We start from the raw sequence: 18,276 nt of genomic DNA, 5'->3' as shown, positions 1-18,276 counted from the left end.
CTTACTATTCAATGGGACTTACTCCAAGGAAGCTGGATACACAATTGCAACCTTGATTTGTGTGTTTTCAAAACAGCAATAATTCAAAGTCAGGGTGTTCTGTTTTTCTTATCGCTGTATCACTCCTAAATCCCAAGGACAAAAGACTCCAAAATACAAGTAGCTTTCACAAATTTACCAGCAAATATATTCTTATTTCTGCCTTGAATAACAATAAAGGTGTGAATAAAATCATTGTTTTGCATAATACTATCTTTCACAGTATATATTTACCAAGAGAGAAAGAAAGGAAGGATTGGTTAAAAATATATTAGCACCCTTAACACATTAGGCACAATCAAAGAAAGTAAGAATGCCTAATTCAAGCACGAAAGCACTTGTCTCAGCATAGAGTTCAATGGGATTTAGGTACGCCTAACTTTCTGTAGACTGCATGGATTTATTATTGCACAGAAGTCAATGCTATTCATTTTGGCGGTGCTTTCTTCCTGCTTAGAGAGCAACTGAATAGAGCGGTCAGTAGCTTAGAAGGTGGACCCACCACATGAGAGGCCCTGCTGCACTCATGCTGGCAGAGGGGAAGAGAGGGAGGAGCCTGTCCCCGTCCCCCCACTTTTTCTTTTTTAAAGAAACAACAGCTATGTTTTTGCTATTGCAAGGGAAATTATTTATGCCAGCTCCAGGGTTGGAGTAAACTTCCCCATATTGAAGGCGTGTTTAGGAATTGGGAGGACTTGAAGCTCCAATGTTGGGGAGGTAAGGGCTGTGGAAGTTTCTATGGAGGCTGGGTCAGGGGTTTTGAGGTCAGATCTCTCTCACCGAGAGCTCATTCTTTGTTTTGTTTTTTCGCCTTTGAAAAAACAGGACTCACTGCCCGTTTTGTGTATCAGATCAATAAGCTAGTTTTTGTTTTGTTTCCTCAGACTACTAGCCCCATAGCAACACAGGTTTACACTAGTATACCTAGAAACAAATCCCTATTTATATGGACTTTTTTGTACTTAACTTAGAAATCCTTAAATATCATATCTGTAAACAAGATTTCTCATACTTCTGCCACTAAAAGCTAGACACTAAAGATTTCCCATTTTAATTACATCACTCTGTTGTCAAGAAAATGGGTCAAAGTCTCTAATAAATCTCACTGAAAGTGACAATTTTACCAAATGGAATGACTTTGCAGAAAATCCCTCAAGTAGCCTGTGAAAATGTCAGAAGAGAGTCGATTTCAGAGGTCAACTCTCTAGAGACCACTGAGTTTTGGCCTGAGGGGCTTTTCACATGCTTTAATATTCGAAAATTGTTCCTTGCAGACACTGACTGATGCCCAGGGAATGTAAGGATTGTGGGAACTGGCAGAACTAGTAACAATGACAGACTGAATGGGAAAACAGTATATACAAAGTTTGCCTTCTCATTTTTTATAGCGCAAGAACTGACATTTCTTAGATAACATACACATTCTCGCAGTGGGTCAAAATGATTTCACACATTAGAAGATTGTTTTTCTACTCTACTCAAGTGTTTTTCAAAACATCAAACACCAAAGAGAAAAAAAAGGCCTTCAGAGTAATAAAATATCACAAAGTATTCCATTTTTCTAGGATCTAAGATTCAAATTCTTTGTATTAGGGTGGAATATTTCCCTTTTAAAAACCTGTTGGTTACAGAATGCTACATTTGAAAGTCAAATTCAAATTTCTCTTCTATTAAAAAGCAAGCTTTGATAACCCCTCCTCTAAAATGTATTGTTACATTTTGATGAATATTTACATTTAGTATAAGGCATTTTTGTGACCGAAATCCGGGGAAGCAGAGATTTCCAGGTGGTTTCAGGAACTCCTTCTGACTCTGTAAAATATTGCCTCACTGGAAATTAACCTCGCTTCTGTGTATGCCACTAAAATTGCCGCCAGGCCAGGATAGACTAGACAGAACAGTGAAGAGAGCTTTCCAAGGATGGTAGAAATCACAGGCGACAACCCTGGGATCCCACTGAATAACCAGGTAATTTGAACCAGTAAAGGCTTGTTCAGATGATGCTTCAATTAGGGTCAAATATATAGTGGCTCTCCTCAATTATCAGGATTGGCCAGGACTAGGGCTGGAAACTCGCAACTCTGTGCAAAGCTGTCCTGTGTGGTGATCTACCTGTGCTGTGGGTTGGACCATCTTATCCAGGTAATAAAGGGTTCCTAGATACTCGAGTATCTCTCTGCCTACCCATACTGGTCACTGGCTCTCTTCGCCATGAAAGACTATAAAAGCTTTCAGTTCAGTCTGGGCAACACGAAGTCTTTCCCCGTCGTTCACTCAGCTGGTTGTCTGGATTTGGCTCCCACTTGACAGCTGCCTATGTCCTAGCTCTTATACCAGTTCACTTGTTAACTTCTATATGTGGTGAGGGGAGGGGAGGAAGAAACGTGCCAGCCTGATCTCAATCTTAACCTAAACAGAAGCCCAGGAGCAAGAATTTCATCCAAGGAAGCCCTAAAAAGGAGAAGTGACCCAGACTGCCTTGAAACAGAACTTAAGGCTTCTGAATTGCAGCTTTCATTCAAGCTGGTTATTATAAGTACTTCATAACTTTAAGGGCTTGTGCCTCATAGTTCTTGTTTTTCTCTTCCCTCTCCATCCCTATTTCTTTTTCCTCTCCTGTCTTTTAGATTGTAAGCCTGAGGGTGAGGACCGTATTGCTATTGTTCGGCTTTTTCAGATGAACAGCATGTTGCTGGGGAACATGGGTGGGAAGGTGCTGTTGCACCATGTCCTGCTTGTTCATCCCTGGCCAATGGCTGGTTGGCCACTGTGTGAACGGAGTGCTGGACTAGATGGACCCTTCGTCTGATCCAGCAAGGTTCTTCTTATGTTCTTAAAACTGCTTTTAATTAGCAAACTTATTGTCAACCTGAAGACCAGCAAAAGACTGCCTGCCTGCACATTTCCCAAATACTACTATCTCATGTAAAATATCTGCCAGGTTCATTAAGTAGAGGATTATATACATCTTTTTGAAATCAAGTTTAGAATAGCACTTGATTTTCATGGGATATGTGTTTTGAGGGCCACTCCTTTTGAATTAGTTTGGAGAACAAGAACTGGGTTACACAAATGATTGCTTTAATGACATTGTGTCGTGTTGGGTGCTGCTATTTATTGTTACTGTTCTGCTGCTATTTGATTGCTATTGATTTTTGCTGCTGTTTACATGCTGTCCCTTACATGGTGTTTTTGATGGCTTACATAGATTTTGCTTTATGAAATACTGGAATTTTATATTTATAGAAGTTGCTTTGTTAAGGCTTGGCCCTAAAAGGAAGTTCATAAATAATTTAAATGCATTTAACTAATTAAGTAAAGACAAAAGTAAGCTAAAACTTTGAATTCATGACACAGGCTTGCACATCATGACATCTCAAAGCCTTTCACGATCGTATATACTTTGCACATTCAGAAAGACTGTCAGGATGGAATTGTGTCTTAACTTGAAACCATGTAGGTAAAAACGAGTTTTGTTTTGTTTTTTAGTGAAAGCTGGAGGTTTACAGGATTTTGAAGAACATATGTAGGCTGTACAAAGTATCTGTGGCCACAATCAGACCATAGTCTTTATATTGTCAATCCCAGGCTTAGTAAAAAGGACTTTCAGAATCAAAATCCAAGGTCCACACTAAAAGCCTTTTGATGAAAGTGTTCAGAGGGTATTTGTTTTTGGAAGATTGGTTTTGCCAAGAGTTGGTTTGCATTCACTGTATACAACAAATAGTTTAGAGGCTAGAAAATTTCCTGCAGCTTCTTAGCCCACTTCTAATTTGTCTGGAGACCTTGCCGGGCTTGGTCTTCTACGTCCATTAATATACGAAGTTTCAGGAGCCCAAGCTGAGCAGAAAGGTGAACCCTTATCATGTGTTTTTGAAATAAAACCAAAAGGCTATTCACTATTGTATTTATGACCAAATGAACTGAAACAGACATGATGTACGACATTATTTTTAAACTCCAGTTTTAATGCTAAAACAACAATAGAAAAACACATCTGTATTGATGGGCATTTAAAAATGTATCAAGCTCATTTAAAGACGAGAACAAAAGAAACAAACAAAAAGATATAGTTGCCAAATTACTTTATGCAGTAACACGTTTAAGTACACATCCAGGTGTAGAGTCATAATCAAATACTGCAAGCAGGTTTGAAAGGAGTGCAATGAAGATCCAAGAACGCTTAGAGCTAATGCAGCTATAGAATCTTGGAAGGGGCCATTTAAGATATCGCATATAATCCCCTGCTCAGTTCTGGAATCCGGTTTAAAGCTTCCCTGACAAATGAGTGTCCAATCTCTGCTTGAATACCTCAGCTTGTGCTTTGCAGCTTCTGCTCAATTATCTATTCAGCTATCCTGAAAGGAAACCACAATGCTATAAACACAGAAGCAAGACCAACCCAAACATGAGTGATGTCATTGAAGCTGCCAATATGTTGACATCACTGCTTCAACCTGTTGGATCCTATAATCCAGACTGAGGAAGGGAACAGCTCATGGAGGGCAAAGGTGATCATCTTTAGACAATCCTACTGAAAGTTTGCCTGGTGTTTATGGAGTATTTAAACCCCGCTTTTCAGCCATGATTGGCACTTAAAGAGGCTTATAACAACTAAAATACAAGACAAAGGTGCAATATATTATGGATACATGGATGTAAGTATGGTTGTCTCTTCTGGCCCCCTGCAGCTGATGACATATGCCACAGCTAGACCTAAGGTTTATCCTGGGATCATCCAGGGTTCGCCCCTGCCTGAGCACTGGATCCCCTGTGTGTCACCTAGATGAACAGGTTTGACCCCTGGACGATCCAGGCATAAACCTTAGGTCTAGCTATGGCCATAGTCTACCACATTCCAGGCTACTCCCAGCAAAAAGTGGGGAAAGAAGGCACTATAGATGAATTCCCGGACTGACTGACTGCAAAGAAAATAGAAGGACTCCAGACATCCTGACACATGGAGGTGGGAGGGTGCAGTTTCAGAAAGGTGAGGATGGGGGGGAGGAGAGTATTTTCTTCTCCATGCAGCCCAAACCAACTTCCCACCCACCCCTGCCCAAAGGAAATTTACTATAAGCTGTTGGGTGCTTAAGCAGACTAATGCCTAATTTTCACTTTTCTTTCTTTTCCTTTTTTCCTAACCAACAGCTCAACATTCTGTACACCATGGAACCTCACAGTTTCATCTCAAGAAGGGATGAGATTAAGGTTTGTTAAAGATTCATGTAATTTAACAAATGTATAAAACCTCTGCGTTCCTAGAGAGTCACCTAAGTGTGTCCACTACCGTATTCTGGGTGGCCCCATTCACATGCAAAATGATAGGCACTTGATCATTTGAGTTTGCTATTAATGTCTCTCTCATGTAAATGTATTTGTATATATAACGACATCACCCATAGAAGCAGCTTGTACACTGACTGTGAAGTGAAAAGGAAAAAAAGGTTTTCATTATTTTATTTTAAACGTTTATATCTTGCCTTTCCTCAAAACAATCCAAGATAGCTCACAATGTAATAAAAATAAAATTCAAATTAACAGAACAAATTTAATTTAAAACAGCATAAAACAGTGATAATATATTCAATAACAGCAGTATCCAAGGCAGTAAGCCTGTATGCACCCCTTGCTGGGGAACATGGGTGGGAGGGTGGTGCTGCACTGTGTCCTGCTTGTGGGATCCTGTGGGCAGCTGGTTGGCCACTGTGTGAACAGAGTGCTGGACTAGATGGACCCTCGGTCTGATCCATCAGGGCACTTATGTTCAAATTATATAAAACAGCAGCAAAAATAGCGTAAGGGCCCCAACGTAACTAAGAGTCAGATTAAAATCAAGCTGAGTATGCAACCTATCCAACATCCTTTCTAAAAAAATAAAAGACTTTCACCATAAGGCCATCAAAGAGGGGGCAAGATATGCCTTCCTTGGGAGGGAGTCTCACGGTCTCAGCGTAGCTACCAAGAACACCTTCTCCCTAGTCCTGACAAGACAAACCATAAAGACAAATGGCATACTTAAAAATGCCTGTGCACTGATGACCTTAGCTAACAGGTTCATATAGGAAAAGGCAGCCCTTCTCATAACCTTTTACTTTGCCTCAATTGTCCTTGTAGCTTTATTTTACATTGGTCTTTGTATGCTTTTAGCATTAATGGCATCTAAATGTATTATTATTATTATTATTTATTTATTACATTTTTATACCGCCCAATAGCCGAAGCTCTCTGGACGGTTCACAAAAATTAAAACCACAATAAAACACCCAACAGGTTAAAAGCACAATTACGAAATACAGTATAAAAAGCGCAACCAGGATAAAACCACGCAGCAAAATTGATATAAGATTAAAATACAGAGTTAAAACAGTAAAATTTAAATTTAAGTTAAAATTAAGTGTTAAAATACTGAGTGAATAAAAAGGTCTTCAGCTGGCAACGAAAGCATTACAGTGTAGGCGCCAGGCAGACCTCTCCAGGGAGCCCTGGTTCCACAACCAGGGTGCCACAGCGGAGAAAGCCCTCCTCCTAGTAGCCACCTGCCTCACTTCCTTTGGCAGGAGCTCACGGAGAAGGGCCCCTGTAGATGATCTTAAGGTCCGGGCAGGCACATATGGGAGGAGGCATTCCTTCAAATAACCTGGCCCCAAACCGTTTAGGGCTTTAAATGTCAATACCAGCACTTTGAACCTTAGCCTAAAAAAAAAAAAGCCATCAAGAACTTCCCTTGAAGTCAACATCAAAGTTGACTCTCCATTAACCTGCCTCTCAAAACATCCTCTTGAGTATCACAACCACTGAGAGAATGCCCATCACCTTCCTAAAGCCATAGTAATAGAATCCTGCCCCAGCTGTTACCACTGTAATGTGAAGATATGGGGAAGATTCTTGTCAGAACAGATCCTCAATGAAATGGGGAATCCAAAATAAAGGAGCTGACAAACTGAATATACAAAGCAGCAATTTTATAAAAGCTGGAACCTGCTGCTGTTTAACTTGTGTATGAACGAAGAAAATAAAGCATTATATGTACATAGGTGCAGTCACCAACATTCAGATGGTGTTTTATTTCCCCCTCCCCGCAACTGTCAATTCTCAATACAAACTATAAAATCAAGTCGTAACAAGCAGAGGATGAATAATCCATTTCAGATTGCAAAAGGGATTGCAACAAAAACCTGCCCGAAGTCAAAGATGAAAAGAGTGCTGGAAGAAATCCAGTCAGTTCGGGATAAGTTGCCAATGGGATGATATAAAATCTAAGCATCCATCTTCCATATCTGAATGGACTTGTTAGCAAAACCTTTGTGCCATCTTCCTTATGCTGAAGAGGAGAAGGCCATAGAGCATTAGAACTGCTACATCTAGAGCTTATTTACTCAGATGTAAGTCTAACTAAACTGCTCAGCGAGAGATCCTTCCTAATAAAGCTGCTTAGGATCACATGTTTTAATTATGCTGCTCTGATGTAGGTGCTGGTCCATCCAGTTCTAAGTATTTATACACAAGCACAGCAATCCTCAGGTTTGGATGGAGGAGAGAAGCGAAAGATGATTGCCCTGATCCACAGAGGATGGTTCCATGCCAGGATCAGGAACGCAGATGTTACCTAACTGCACAGCATTACTTTCACTGGGCCATGCATTTGAACCTGCTCCCACACTCTGATCTCCTCCTATGGACTGGGCAGAAACCTTAACATGAGATAGTTCTACCTCCATACAGGGCTCTTATTCTCCAAGTTTGGGATTTTGAAATGCTCTGTGTATATTTAAGTACTAACATTTTTTTTGGTGAAATAAAGGGTATTTCTCATTAAACTGGTACATCCACACCATAGTGTGGGAAAACTGTGCTGTTTTAAAGAAGACTATTTCCCACCCACCCTGCTTCTGCGTACCACTCGACAAACATTTGTTAGTCTTATTTTATCTACAATTATTTAAGGAATGTATGCTTCTTAATTTTCACAAAGCTTAAGAACTTTCAAGGTGGTTCATACATAGAGTATTAAAACAAATCTCAAAATTACAGGAAGTAGACGAGGAAGCGTCCAATGGTAAAACAGCACAGAAAAATCACAAGACAAGCTAAACCTTAAAATTCGCAACTTAAAACTGAACAATCAACAATACCAGCCAGGTAAATAATTAAAAGCATGGAAAGGCCTAGGCAATAAAAAGGTCTTAAACTGTATCAGAAATTCATCAGATCCTTAGGGAGAGGATTCCTGGGGAGAACATTCCAGAGACAGGGTGCAAGAACAAAACACACACTTTCCCAGTAACCATACATCCTATCCCTGACAGCAAGAGCACCCAGAGAAGGACTTCTGATCTTAATAGTTGGGCAAGTTCATGTGGGAGGAAGGTCCAGGAACCAGGACCCCAAGTGATATTTTCAAGTTTAAAATCAGCACTTTGCATTGTGCCTGGATACAGATCAGAAGCCAATGGAATTGTTTCAAAACCAGTAAGCTGCATGCTGATTAATTAGTCCAAACCAATATGTATTTTGAACCAACAGACATTTCTGAGTAGCCTGTAGAAACAGCCCAATGTAGAATGCATCACAGTAATCTAAATGCTACAAAGGCATTGATAACAGTCATAGGTATTGCACGATTGTGCTTTAGAAGGTGGTATTCGGCTGTGGTTGTTTTTATTTGATCCTCTCCGTGGAAAAAAAAATCCTCAGTTGCCTTCATAAAGGAAATTAGAAAAAGCAACAAGTGAGTTTACTATCAAGAGGGCACACTTCTCATTCTGAAAATCAGACATCATAGTTAGGTATCCCAGAATAACATAGCTGCAAGTAGACGCAGGAAACAATTCTTTATGGGTCCAGTAAGAGCAGCAGATGACCACATGCAGATGTGTGCTTTGCGAAACAAATGCAAAGAATGAAGACCACACCAAATGGAAACATGTTTGGTTTTCAGACTAGACATGCCCCGATTAGAATTTCCTGTCTTCTAGCCAAAAGAAGCAGCAAAGGAAGAGATGAAGCTGACTAACATCCACTAAGTTCCATAAATGCCTAAGAAAGTTAAAGCGGAATTGAAAATTCCAAAACTAAATTTTAGTATTTTTGGAGGAACGAAGCATTTACCAGATGTGCCAGGTATATTATGCCAGCACTGAAAGGACATTATACCTGATATTTCAAAGTGGGCAAATATGCACGAATATTTAAGACAAGGTAGGTGGCAAGTTTTGCAGTTACTGAACAACACTCAGCCATTCATCTTGGCACTGAGCATAAAACTCAAAGAGCATAGAAAGTAAGTATTAGATAAAAACGTAACAATCCATGTCTTGTGCTCACCGTTCTTCCTTTCGTTGAGGGGGAGCAAATACTGGTTGTGTTGCAAGGAGAGTTCCTGAAATTCATGAGCCACTGCTTCACTGTGAGGGCTAGGTGCAAGACGTGGTACTGATCCTGAATCATCTTCTGGGTCCACTGTCCCCAAGAGTTCCATTGTGTTCAAGCGGCTGGAGATATATAGGGAGGATGGTTAGTGACAGCAGTTGACACAATTTATTTTAAAAAGTCATCCCATGGTATTATACAACAACCACACCCAGATCCAGCTCAAGCTCATCATCCTAACCTCCAAAGGCCTCCATGACCTTGCATCCCTCATCTCTCCACTCTTATATCCAGATACAACACCAACTTAAAAATCACTTCACTGGCTGCCAATTAGTTTCCAGGCGAATTATAAATTGTTGGTTATTATGTTTAAAGCCCTACATGATTTGGGACCAGGTTACCTGCAGGATCGCCTTCTCCTGTACAATCCGCCCCACACACTCAGGTCCTCTGGGAAGAATTTACTCCAGTCATCCACAACTATGCTGACATCTGTTACCCGGAGAACCTTTTCTTCTGCCGCCCCCAGACTGTGGAATGGCCTGCCGGAGGAGATTCGTCGGCTTAATACTCTCTCTGAGTTTACGACAGCCATAAAGACTAGTCTCTTCTGGCAGGCCTACCCAGATGAATTTTAAACCTAAGAATTTTAAGATGTTGTGATTGTTCTTTTAATATTGTATTGGTTTTATATGCTCTTTTAACCAGTTCTATGTATTGTGTTGTTGCATTTCATGTTGTTCCCCGCCTCGATCCAGAGGGAGAGGCGGGTAAGAAATAATTTTATTAATAATAATTATCATTATCATTATTCACCCCTGCCTATGACTTTCGCTCCTCCACTCCAAGAGTCTTCTGTACCAACAAACAACTCTCCCTTTTTTCTCTCTTGCTGTCCCTTATACCCAAAACTGCATCCCAGAACACTATGTACTTCCTTCAAACCCTTCTGCAAATTGGCCTTTACAGCGAAGCCTTTGCCCCAACCCCCTTGTCCCCTATGCTAGAGTGTAATTGAAATAAATGCATGTTCTTCCTTTTTACTCCTGCCTCCCAACTCATTTCTGTTGTCTCCCTTGTGTCAAATCTTATGTAAGGTCCTTGGGCTGGGAGCTTCTCCTCTTAGACTTTATAAAGCATAATTGGTGGCACCATAGAGATAATAACTGCTGATCAATATAATACAAGCTATAAAAGGAACAATATATTTCCCTAATACTACATCCTTGTTTATAAGATCAATGGAAAATGGAAAGGGCTATTAAAACATGGCAAGCACATACAGCCCATCTACATGGCTTTTCACACACCTATCCAGGGTCCCTTTTGTTAAGCCAATTAATCTCTATATACAGCTGTATATGCATACCTCTGGCCACTTAATTTTAGTTATTTCCTAAAACATTGAACCACTCTTGTACTCACAATCACCCTTTTTCGCACATCATGATGGGTTAAGCACAGATCCCAATCAGTTTTGATGATGATCTGTATGACATTAGCAGGTAGCCATTGCTTCAGATCTTACATAGGCAAGATTTGCATATGTAAATCTCAGACTGGCAAATTAACGTACTGTTTCATTTCACATGTGGAATTTAAGGGTCAACACCACACACATTGCCAAGTTTCAGCCAAAAATAAATTGCATCCCTGCATTAATAATCAGCTCTGAAAGAATGACACCTTGTTTATCTACGGGCATCAATGCTGCCATTTTTCTTCTTTTAACAGCTTTGCTGGCATGCTTCCTCCACAATCCAGTGGGAGGACCTCCTACAAAGATAATATGGAGAGTTTGGTCTTGACAGAACATGGAGTTCTTGGCCTTTGCTAAGGTTTACTAATTAAAAACAAACCGTGGTGATGTACTAGTTACAGTGAGGATAGAAATCTGTTGAAAGGAGGCAGCTTAGCAAAAGTAGCTATTTTAATGGAATCCAAATCACACTCTCTGCATTTGTTCAATATTGCTGTGACCGTATAATAAATGATGGTGGTGGTTTAAATGTCCCATTCAAACAAACAAAATATTGCTGAACACATCCAAGAAGAATGAGAGAGGAAAGCTACTGGTTCCAATGTATGCTGTGATAGTAAAGAGCTCAAGTACAGCTTTGATCATGTGGGAGAAGTAGTTCTTAAGAGGAAATCCTCAAATACGCCACGACATGCGATTACACAGAATTCTTGATTCCCAGATACATCATGTAGAAATGATTTGCCTAGTGATTCACTTCAGATGGATTGTCATTTAATCACAAAACATTTGGCTAAATCAACTACATAGAGTGCATAAGAGGACTGCAAACAACATTCAGTGATGACTGAAAATAACAAAAACTATTTTTCTTCTCTTAAAAGGAAACAATTAAAGGTATAAACTCTCTAATACAGGAAACATTTGTGGGTGAAGGGATTATCTCTCTTTGTCTTTGGGTTTAAGTGAGTCTATTTCTGAGGAGATGGTGAGCAAAGCTAGAATTTTTCCTTTAACCCAAGTCAAAGGAGAATGGAAGTATCTATTTTTTGTTAAAAAAAATGTTTTCAAAGCTAATTGCATGGAACGCTAATGTCTTGAGAACCAGAGCTGCATCAGGTACCTACACTCTTCACTCAGGTACTGTCCCTGGGGACTTGAAACAGAACAGGTTTGCCAGTTATTATTATTATTATTATTATTATTATTATTATTATTATTTATTTATTTATATAGCACCATCAATGTACATGGTGCTGTACAGAGTAAAACAGTAAATAGCAAGACTCTGCCGCATAGGCTTACAATCTAATAAAATCCTAGTAAAACAATGCCACCATCATCCTGAGCGCATAATCGGGGAACAATCAGAAATAAACGAAATTAATTTGGGGCTGATAAAGTCAGTGAGTCCACAATGCTTCAACATGCAGGCATTTTCAGATTCAGCATCCACAGCTTGCATATTAATACATAATTCAGCTCAAATGAAAAGGTTCTGAGGATACTGAGTTAATTCTTAAACTTCCCTAATGTAGAACGTCCACTTACTTAATCAAAGCATGGGAAATGAGACAAAATAATATTATTCAGTAGGGCTGTACTGAGTATGCATCTGGTACTTTTTATTTTTTATTTATTGTATAAAGGGTGCCTTTATAAAAGAGGGAAATCCTCCCCCACAAAAACCATATCTGTGACAATTCCTGTTTTATGCGCCTATCTGCAGCTCTGATCCGCTGCTAAACCAAAACCATTTTCTTTTCTTTTTCTGTAGTCCTAGGCAGCCAGGGATCACATAGTGAGCATTATGACATCATGGCACCACATAGCCAATCAGATCTGGCTATGCACCATTGTCCCTGAGGCTGAACAAAACTAATCTCATTGCCTTCCATGTGAATGAGTGCCTTGAAGACACACACAGAGACACACACACACACACACACTTACAACTTAAGCAAGTGGTCCATATCCCCTGATTTGCTGCACTATTGCAGTTTCATTGCTGCAATGCAGAAGAAGAGTACTAGCCCCTCTTCCTTGGCAAGAGGGGTGCTTTCCATTCCTCCAATTCCTATTCTGAGTAAGGGCTGCCTCTGTGCAATGCACGCTTTCACACCCTTTTGTAGTATTTCTCCCCACCCCTTCAAAAAACAAAACAAAACCAAAACATTAAAAGGAGGTGTTTGGTGGCTTGCAGAATCTTCACTGGAAACTACCGCTATCCCTAAAAGGGATTGTGGGCAGCAGACATTTTAGGGCAGGTATCCAACAGGGCCACTCTGCCTCCGCCGGTTCTGCTCCATTCACAGCGACGACTGCTTGTGCAGTGGGACATTCACACTTTTAAAAAAAAACTAACTTAGAAATGAGCGGAAATACTTGCTTTCAGATTGGGCCAGGTCATCAGAGCTCCCATTCTGGAAATGAGCATTTCTGCTCATTTTGGCTTGTTTTTAAAAGCACAAAAACGCTGCCGCACAAGCGGTCACTCCCACAAGTATACGGGCACAATAGGATATTACCCTTAGAAATAAAACAATAGACTAGATTAAGCATTGCCTTTATCTAGCGGTTATACACAGCAAGGTATAATTCCTGGCTATCTCAGAATATTATACACCCATTATTCTAACAATTTGCACTACGTCAGGCATAAAACCAGGCAGACACTGACTGAAAAACAAACTCTGTTCCACACAAACACCTGCAAATTTAGCCCTTTTAAACTTGAGATGCCGCTATGAAATAAAGTGACTGAAAATAAAGAAGCACCGGGGGGGGGGGGGGGGGGAGAATGTTTTAACACTTTTCCTGTATGCGGTTTCCCCATTCCAAATAGCTTTATAAATGTGTCTTTGCCCCGCAAGAGGGATTTGATGAAAGAAAAGAGCAGGCAGGGAAGGGTTTAAGCTATTCCTTCCCCTTCCCCTGCCACTTTATATAACTGCAACTTGACGCCTCTTCTTTACATTAAAAGAGACCAAGTTACAGTTACATGAATTTGCATATACAATTTGTCTCTCAGGAAAACAGCATCTTAGTCCACAATCTGGCTCTTTCAGGTAGCAAGTTAAAGCTATCCCCAAAGAGCTCCGTTTTTCACAGGTACCACAATCTGGCAAATTAACAAAGTTGCTGCCAGAACCCCATGTCGCTCTGGGTCAAATACATTTCTCCATAGGGACTGCATAGGGACTAATGATAACTAATTAGAACTGTTAATTAGCTATGTGGATTATTACAAGGTAGAGATGAAGGCAAAAGATACACAATTCTCTCTGTAGGGGTGTCCATAGGGGATTACTGACGAACCGCTGCTACAAGGTAGCCAGCCATCACTGGCAAGAAAGAACATATTTAAGAAGTGAAACGGCATTATTTGTGGGGGCTCCGCTGTAAGGCTAGATTGCTTACAGAGAAGATAATGGATTTAAATTTACATTTTACTTGACAGTATTTGGGCTACATGGACGCACGTCAGTTCTAAAGAATGGACAGTCCGCTTGAAACAAACTCTGGTTGCTCTGGTATTGAAAAAATACAAATAATAAAAAAGCAAAATTATCCTCCTTTATCACAACAGCTGTGTTAACACATAGAAGCCAAAAATCCGGCCTTAATAAACCAGGATATTCACAAGCAGCATGCAGGTACATGCAACCTATTTGCTCCCTCTTTGCCCCTCCTTTTGCACAAGTGGGAAAGCAAGCCAGGTTTCAACACTGAAACATAGCTTCCCATTACTTGTGAACCAGCAGCTCTGGTTACGTGCTGCAAAACAAGCCAAGATTGGAAGCCAGCTTTAAAATAGGGTTGTTAGGGCAGGTGGATGCACATTACTCATAGATATCCTGTTTTATTAAGCCATGATTGCAAGCTTAAAATTACGTGTGAACTGTGTCATAATAAGTTTAAGGCCCTGTCTATTACAGCTAAATTCGTCATAGTATTGCAGGAATTTATGTTGATTGGACTGTTATTTCCTTCTAGAACAATTGTAAACTGGATTGCTGCAACTGTCAGTCCCTGCCCTAAGGAATTATCCATCCCCTTGAATTTGCCTAATTCCAGTTTTCTGCCCTTCTCCATACAACTGGAAAAGACAAAGGAGCCATACCACCAGGTGAAGACAGGAAAAAACTCAAACATGTTGCGGAAGAAACATGGAGACAGTGTACCCTTCTTTTCTTTCAACTTACAAACTCCAAGGCAAAAAATAATAACCAAACAAGTTATTTTTCACAATCTGTCTCCATACAATTCTTAGTTTTCAAACACATCTTTGTACTGTAACTGCTGTCCAGCTATCAAAAAATAAATACCTTCTCATATTACCAGCATGTTCACTAGAAAATCCTTCTGGATGCCCACGGTGGACTATTCTGGCTTATACACCCTCCCATCAAGTTAAGAGTGAGCATTTTCAAATTCTTACATAATTTCTCCAAACTCATATTAATAGGAAATAAAGTTCAATGTTGCTTTTGATAGATTCTGTGGGTGTATCATTTGCAAAGCTTTTCTCTTTGTACTTCTATGACTCATTTCTCCTTCTAAAGCTTTTTTTTTTTCATTTTCAAGCCTTGCTTACCTTCTACTTGGCAGTCAAATGTTCTTTTCATCCTTGTTGCCTAGGGCACCAATGAGTACCAATAATATTCAAATACACTAACATGGCCTTGATTTCACAAAGATTACAAGACAGAACTCCTGAAGTGGTCATCCTTTGTCTAAGGAAGACTCATTTTAATGCCAATACACTCCTCATCTAGTAGCAGCAGGCCCAATTCAACCAAGGTAAGTTCTCCTACCATGTAGTAGCTTGGTCATTTATAATATCCTGGTAAGTGGGAGGTATTACAACATATCATGATGGTCTGTAAATGAGCTTTCCCCAATGCCGTGCCCTCCATATATTTTGGACTTCAATTCCCATTAGTCCCAGCAAGCATGGCCAATAGTCAGGAATGCTGGGAGTTGTAGTCCAAAACATCTGATGGGCACCCTTAAGTAATCACTGCCTTCCAGGCCAGCTTTCATAAACTACCCTATTTCTTCGATTCTAAGACACACTTTTTTCCCCATATAAACATCTCTAAAAATGGGGTGCGTCTTAGAATCGCAGGTGTGTCTTAGGGTTTTTTTTTCTGTTGGTGGTACTGAAATTAGTGCCCATCTTACAATCGATGGCATCTTTATATTTGATTCCTCGCTCTCCTTTATTCCTCATATCGAGGCAGTAGCTAAATCCTGTCGTTTCTTCCTGTATAATATTGCCAGGATTCGACCATTTTTGTCTGTCTCTTCTGCCAAGACTCTCGTTCACGCACTGGTTATCTCTCGGTTGGACTACTGCAACCTTCTTCTCTCTGGCCTTCCTTCGTCTCACATCAGTCCGCTGGTCTCTGTCCACCACTCTGCCGCTAAGATCATCTTCTTGGCCCGCCGCTCTGACCATGTCACTCCACTTTTGAAATCTCTTCATTGGCTTCCAATTCACTCCAGAATCCAATATAAACTTCTCCTGTTGACCTTCAAAGCGTTTCACGGCCTAGCTCCTGCCTAGCTCTCCTCTCTCATCTCACACTATTGCCCCGCTCGTGATCTCCGCTCCTCTGATGCCATGCTTCTCGCCTGCCCAAGGACCTCTACTTCCCTTGCTCGGCTTCGTCCTTTTTCTTCTGCTGCCTCTTACGCCTGGAACGCTCTTCCAGAACACTTGAGAACTACAAACTCAATCACAGCTTTCAAAACTCAGCTAAAAACCTTTCTGTTCCCTATAGCTTTTAAATATTGAGTTTGTTCTGACTCTATACTGTTTAGCTTCACCCTACCCAGTGCCTGTTTACACTTCCCTGTGCCTGTTTGCATTCTCTTTCCCTCCTTATTGTTTACTACAACTTTATTAGATTGTAAGCCTATGCGGCAGGGTCTTGCTATTTACTGTGTAATCTGTACAGCACCATGTACATTGATGGTGCTATATAAATAAATAATAATAATAATAATCTTACAATCGAAGAAATACGGTATGCGAGCCAAAACTAAGCATCCTCTCTCTTGAGCAGGCCGATTGTATTTTAAAACAACAAATCTTGTGATACCTTAAAGCAGGGCTGGGGAACTTTTCATTTTTCTGTTGAGGGCCGCATCCCCTTGGGGGTAAAAAAAATACCTTTCTTTTTAGCATTTGGATAAGCTGCATGTCTGGGCCATGTTTTAACGCTGCCTCTTTGTTTTGTTAGTGCTGTTCTTTTTGCTCTTGTTTTTAAGGAATATGATTTACCATGCCGTTTTTATGCTGTTTAGGATTGTTTGTATTACATGTGGCGAACCACGTTATACGAATTTTAATTAAGGCAAATTACAATATTTCTTTAAATGAATATTGTCTTATTGTTTACATGTAGGCTTCTCCTATTAACTGAAGATAATTAGCATACTCTTTTTGTAATGGTTGCTGGTGAATCGGGGTTTGTATTTCATCCTAGGTAATGCCACACAATTTGGCTTGTATTGACTTTTTTTTTTAACCGAATGCATTAAGAACTGCAGTGATTCTCTTTACTTTTGTCTCTAACTACGATTAGAGACAAATCCAAGTTGAAACTGGACTTTATATTTTGAAAAATGGGGGGATTCAGTCACTATTTGTTTGCTTGTCCCAACAGTCCTAGGTGAAATCTGTATGGCACCTAGTTGAGTCTAGTCCATTTAAGTCTGTGAGAGAGCAATTCTATGCCCCCTAGACAGTGTCTGGGGGACATTGGGGGACACTCATAATCCTCCGAGTTCAGAAGCTTACGAATACCTAGGGTGTATCCCATAGGATTGTGCTTTTTAAAGAATTCCAAATTCTGACTGGGAGCAAAATCCTAAAATATATTTATTTATATTTGCTTAATTTAGATGGCATTTTGCTGTATAATGTGTATGTAGTGGGAGGGTTGGGAAGGAAAGCAGATTTTAGAAATGTCAGTTCTGACGATGCCAAAAATAATAATGCACTTCTTTGTACATTTGGAATCGTCAGATGAACCTCTCAGACACAGGTTTGGCTAACTGGATTTATGTACAGAGAAAAGTAAAGTGAAAAGTGGCATTTGGATTTAATAAAAATTACGATCATACTGTTGCTCATTGCTTAATGATTAGCTTTTAGAAAGCGTAGCTTGTCATACTCCCATTCCATGACATTATACATTCCCCAAACTCCCACATGCTCATTAAAATAGATACATAATTAGGGGAGTCATTTCAGAGCAGAATTCCTATTAAAAATCTTACACAAATGCAAATTGCTTAGTGGCTTCAGCACCATGTTCATCCAGAAGACAATGATTCCACTAAAATATTGAGATTTGTAAATAAACGTA

At 40.0% G+C, this 18,276-nt stretch overlaps 2 protein-coding genes across 4 annotated transcripts in view; one reads left to right on the top strand and one right to left on the bottom strand.

The window, feature by feature from the left end:
* LOC134409982 (major facilitator superfamily domain-containing protein 1-like) overlaps positions 1-18,276 on the top strand; it is a 319,448-nt gene that overhangs the window by 123,553 nt on the left and 177,619 nt on the right. The gene's annotated exons all lie outside the window — the stretch shown is intronic.
* MRTFB (myocardin related transcription factor B) overlaps positions 1-18,276 on the bottom strand; it is a 115,529-nt gene that overhangs the window by 77,113 nt on the left and 20,140 nt on the right. For all 3 annotated transcript variants that reach the window (XM_063143004.1, XM_063143003.1, XM_063143006.1), the window contains exon 3: positions 9,367-9,533. In XM_063143004.1, coding sequence (XP_062999074.1) covers positions 9,367-9,520 — 154 coding nt within the window. In that variant the 5' untranslated portion in view covers positions 9,521-9,533. The remainder of the gene's footprint in view (positions 1-9,366; positions 9,534-18,276) is intronic.

The sequence above is a fragment of the Elgaria multicarinata genome, chromosome 17, assembly GCF_023053635.1.
Source record: "Elgaria multicarinata webbii isolate HBS135686 ecotype San Diego chromosome 17, rElgMul1.1.pri, whole genome shotgun sequence".
Taxonomy (NCBI): Eukaryota; Metazoa; Chordata; class Lepidosauria; order Squamata; family Anguidae; genus Elgaria; species Elgaria multicarinata.
This window is presented reverse-complemented; position numbering and strand designations above follow the sequence as displayed.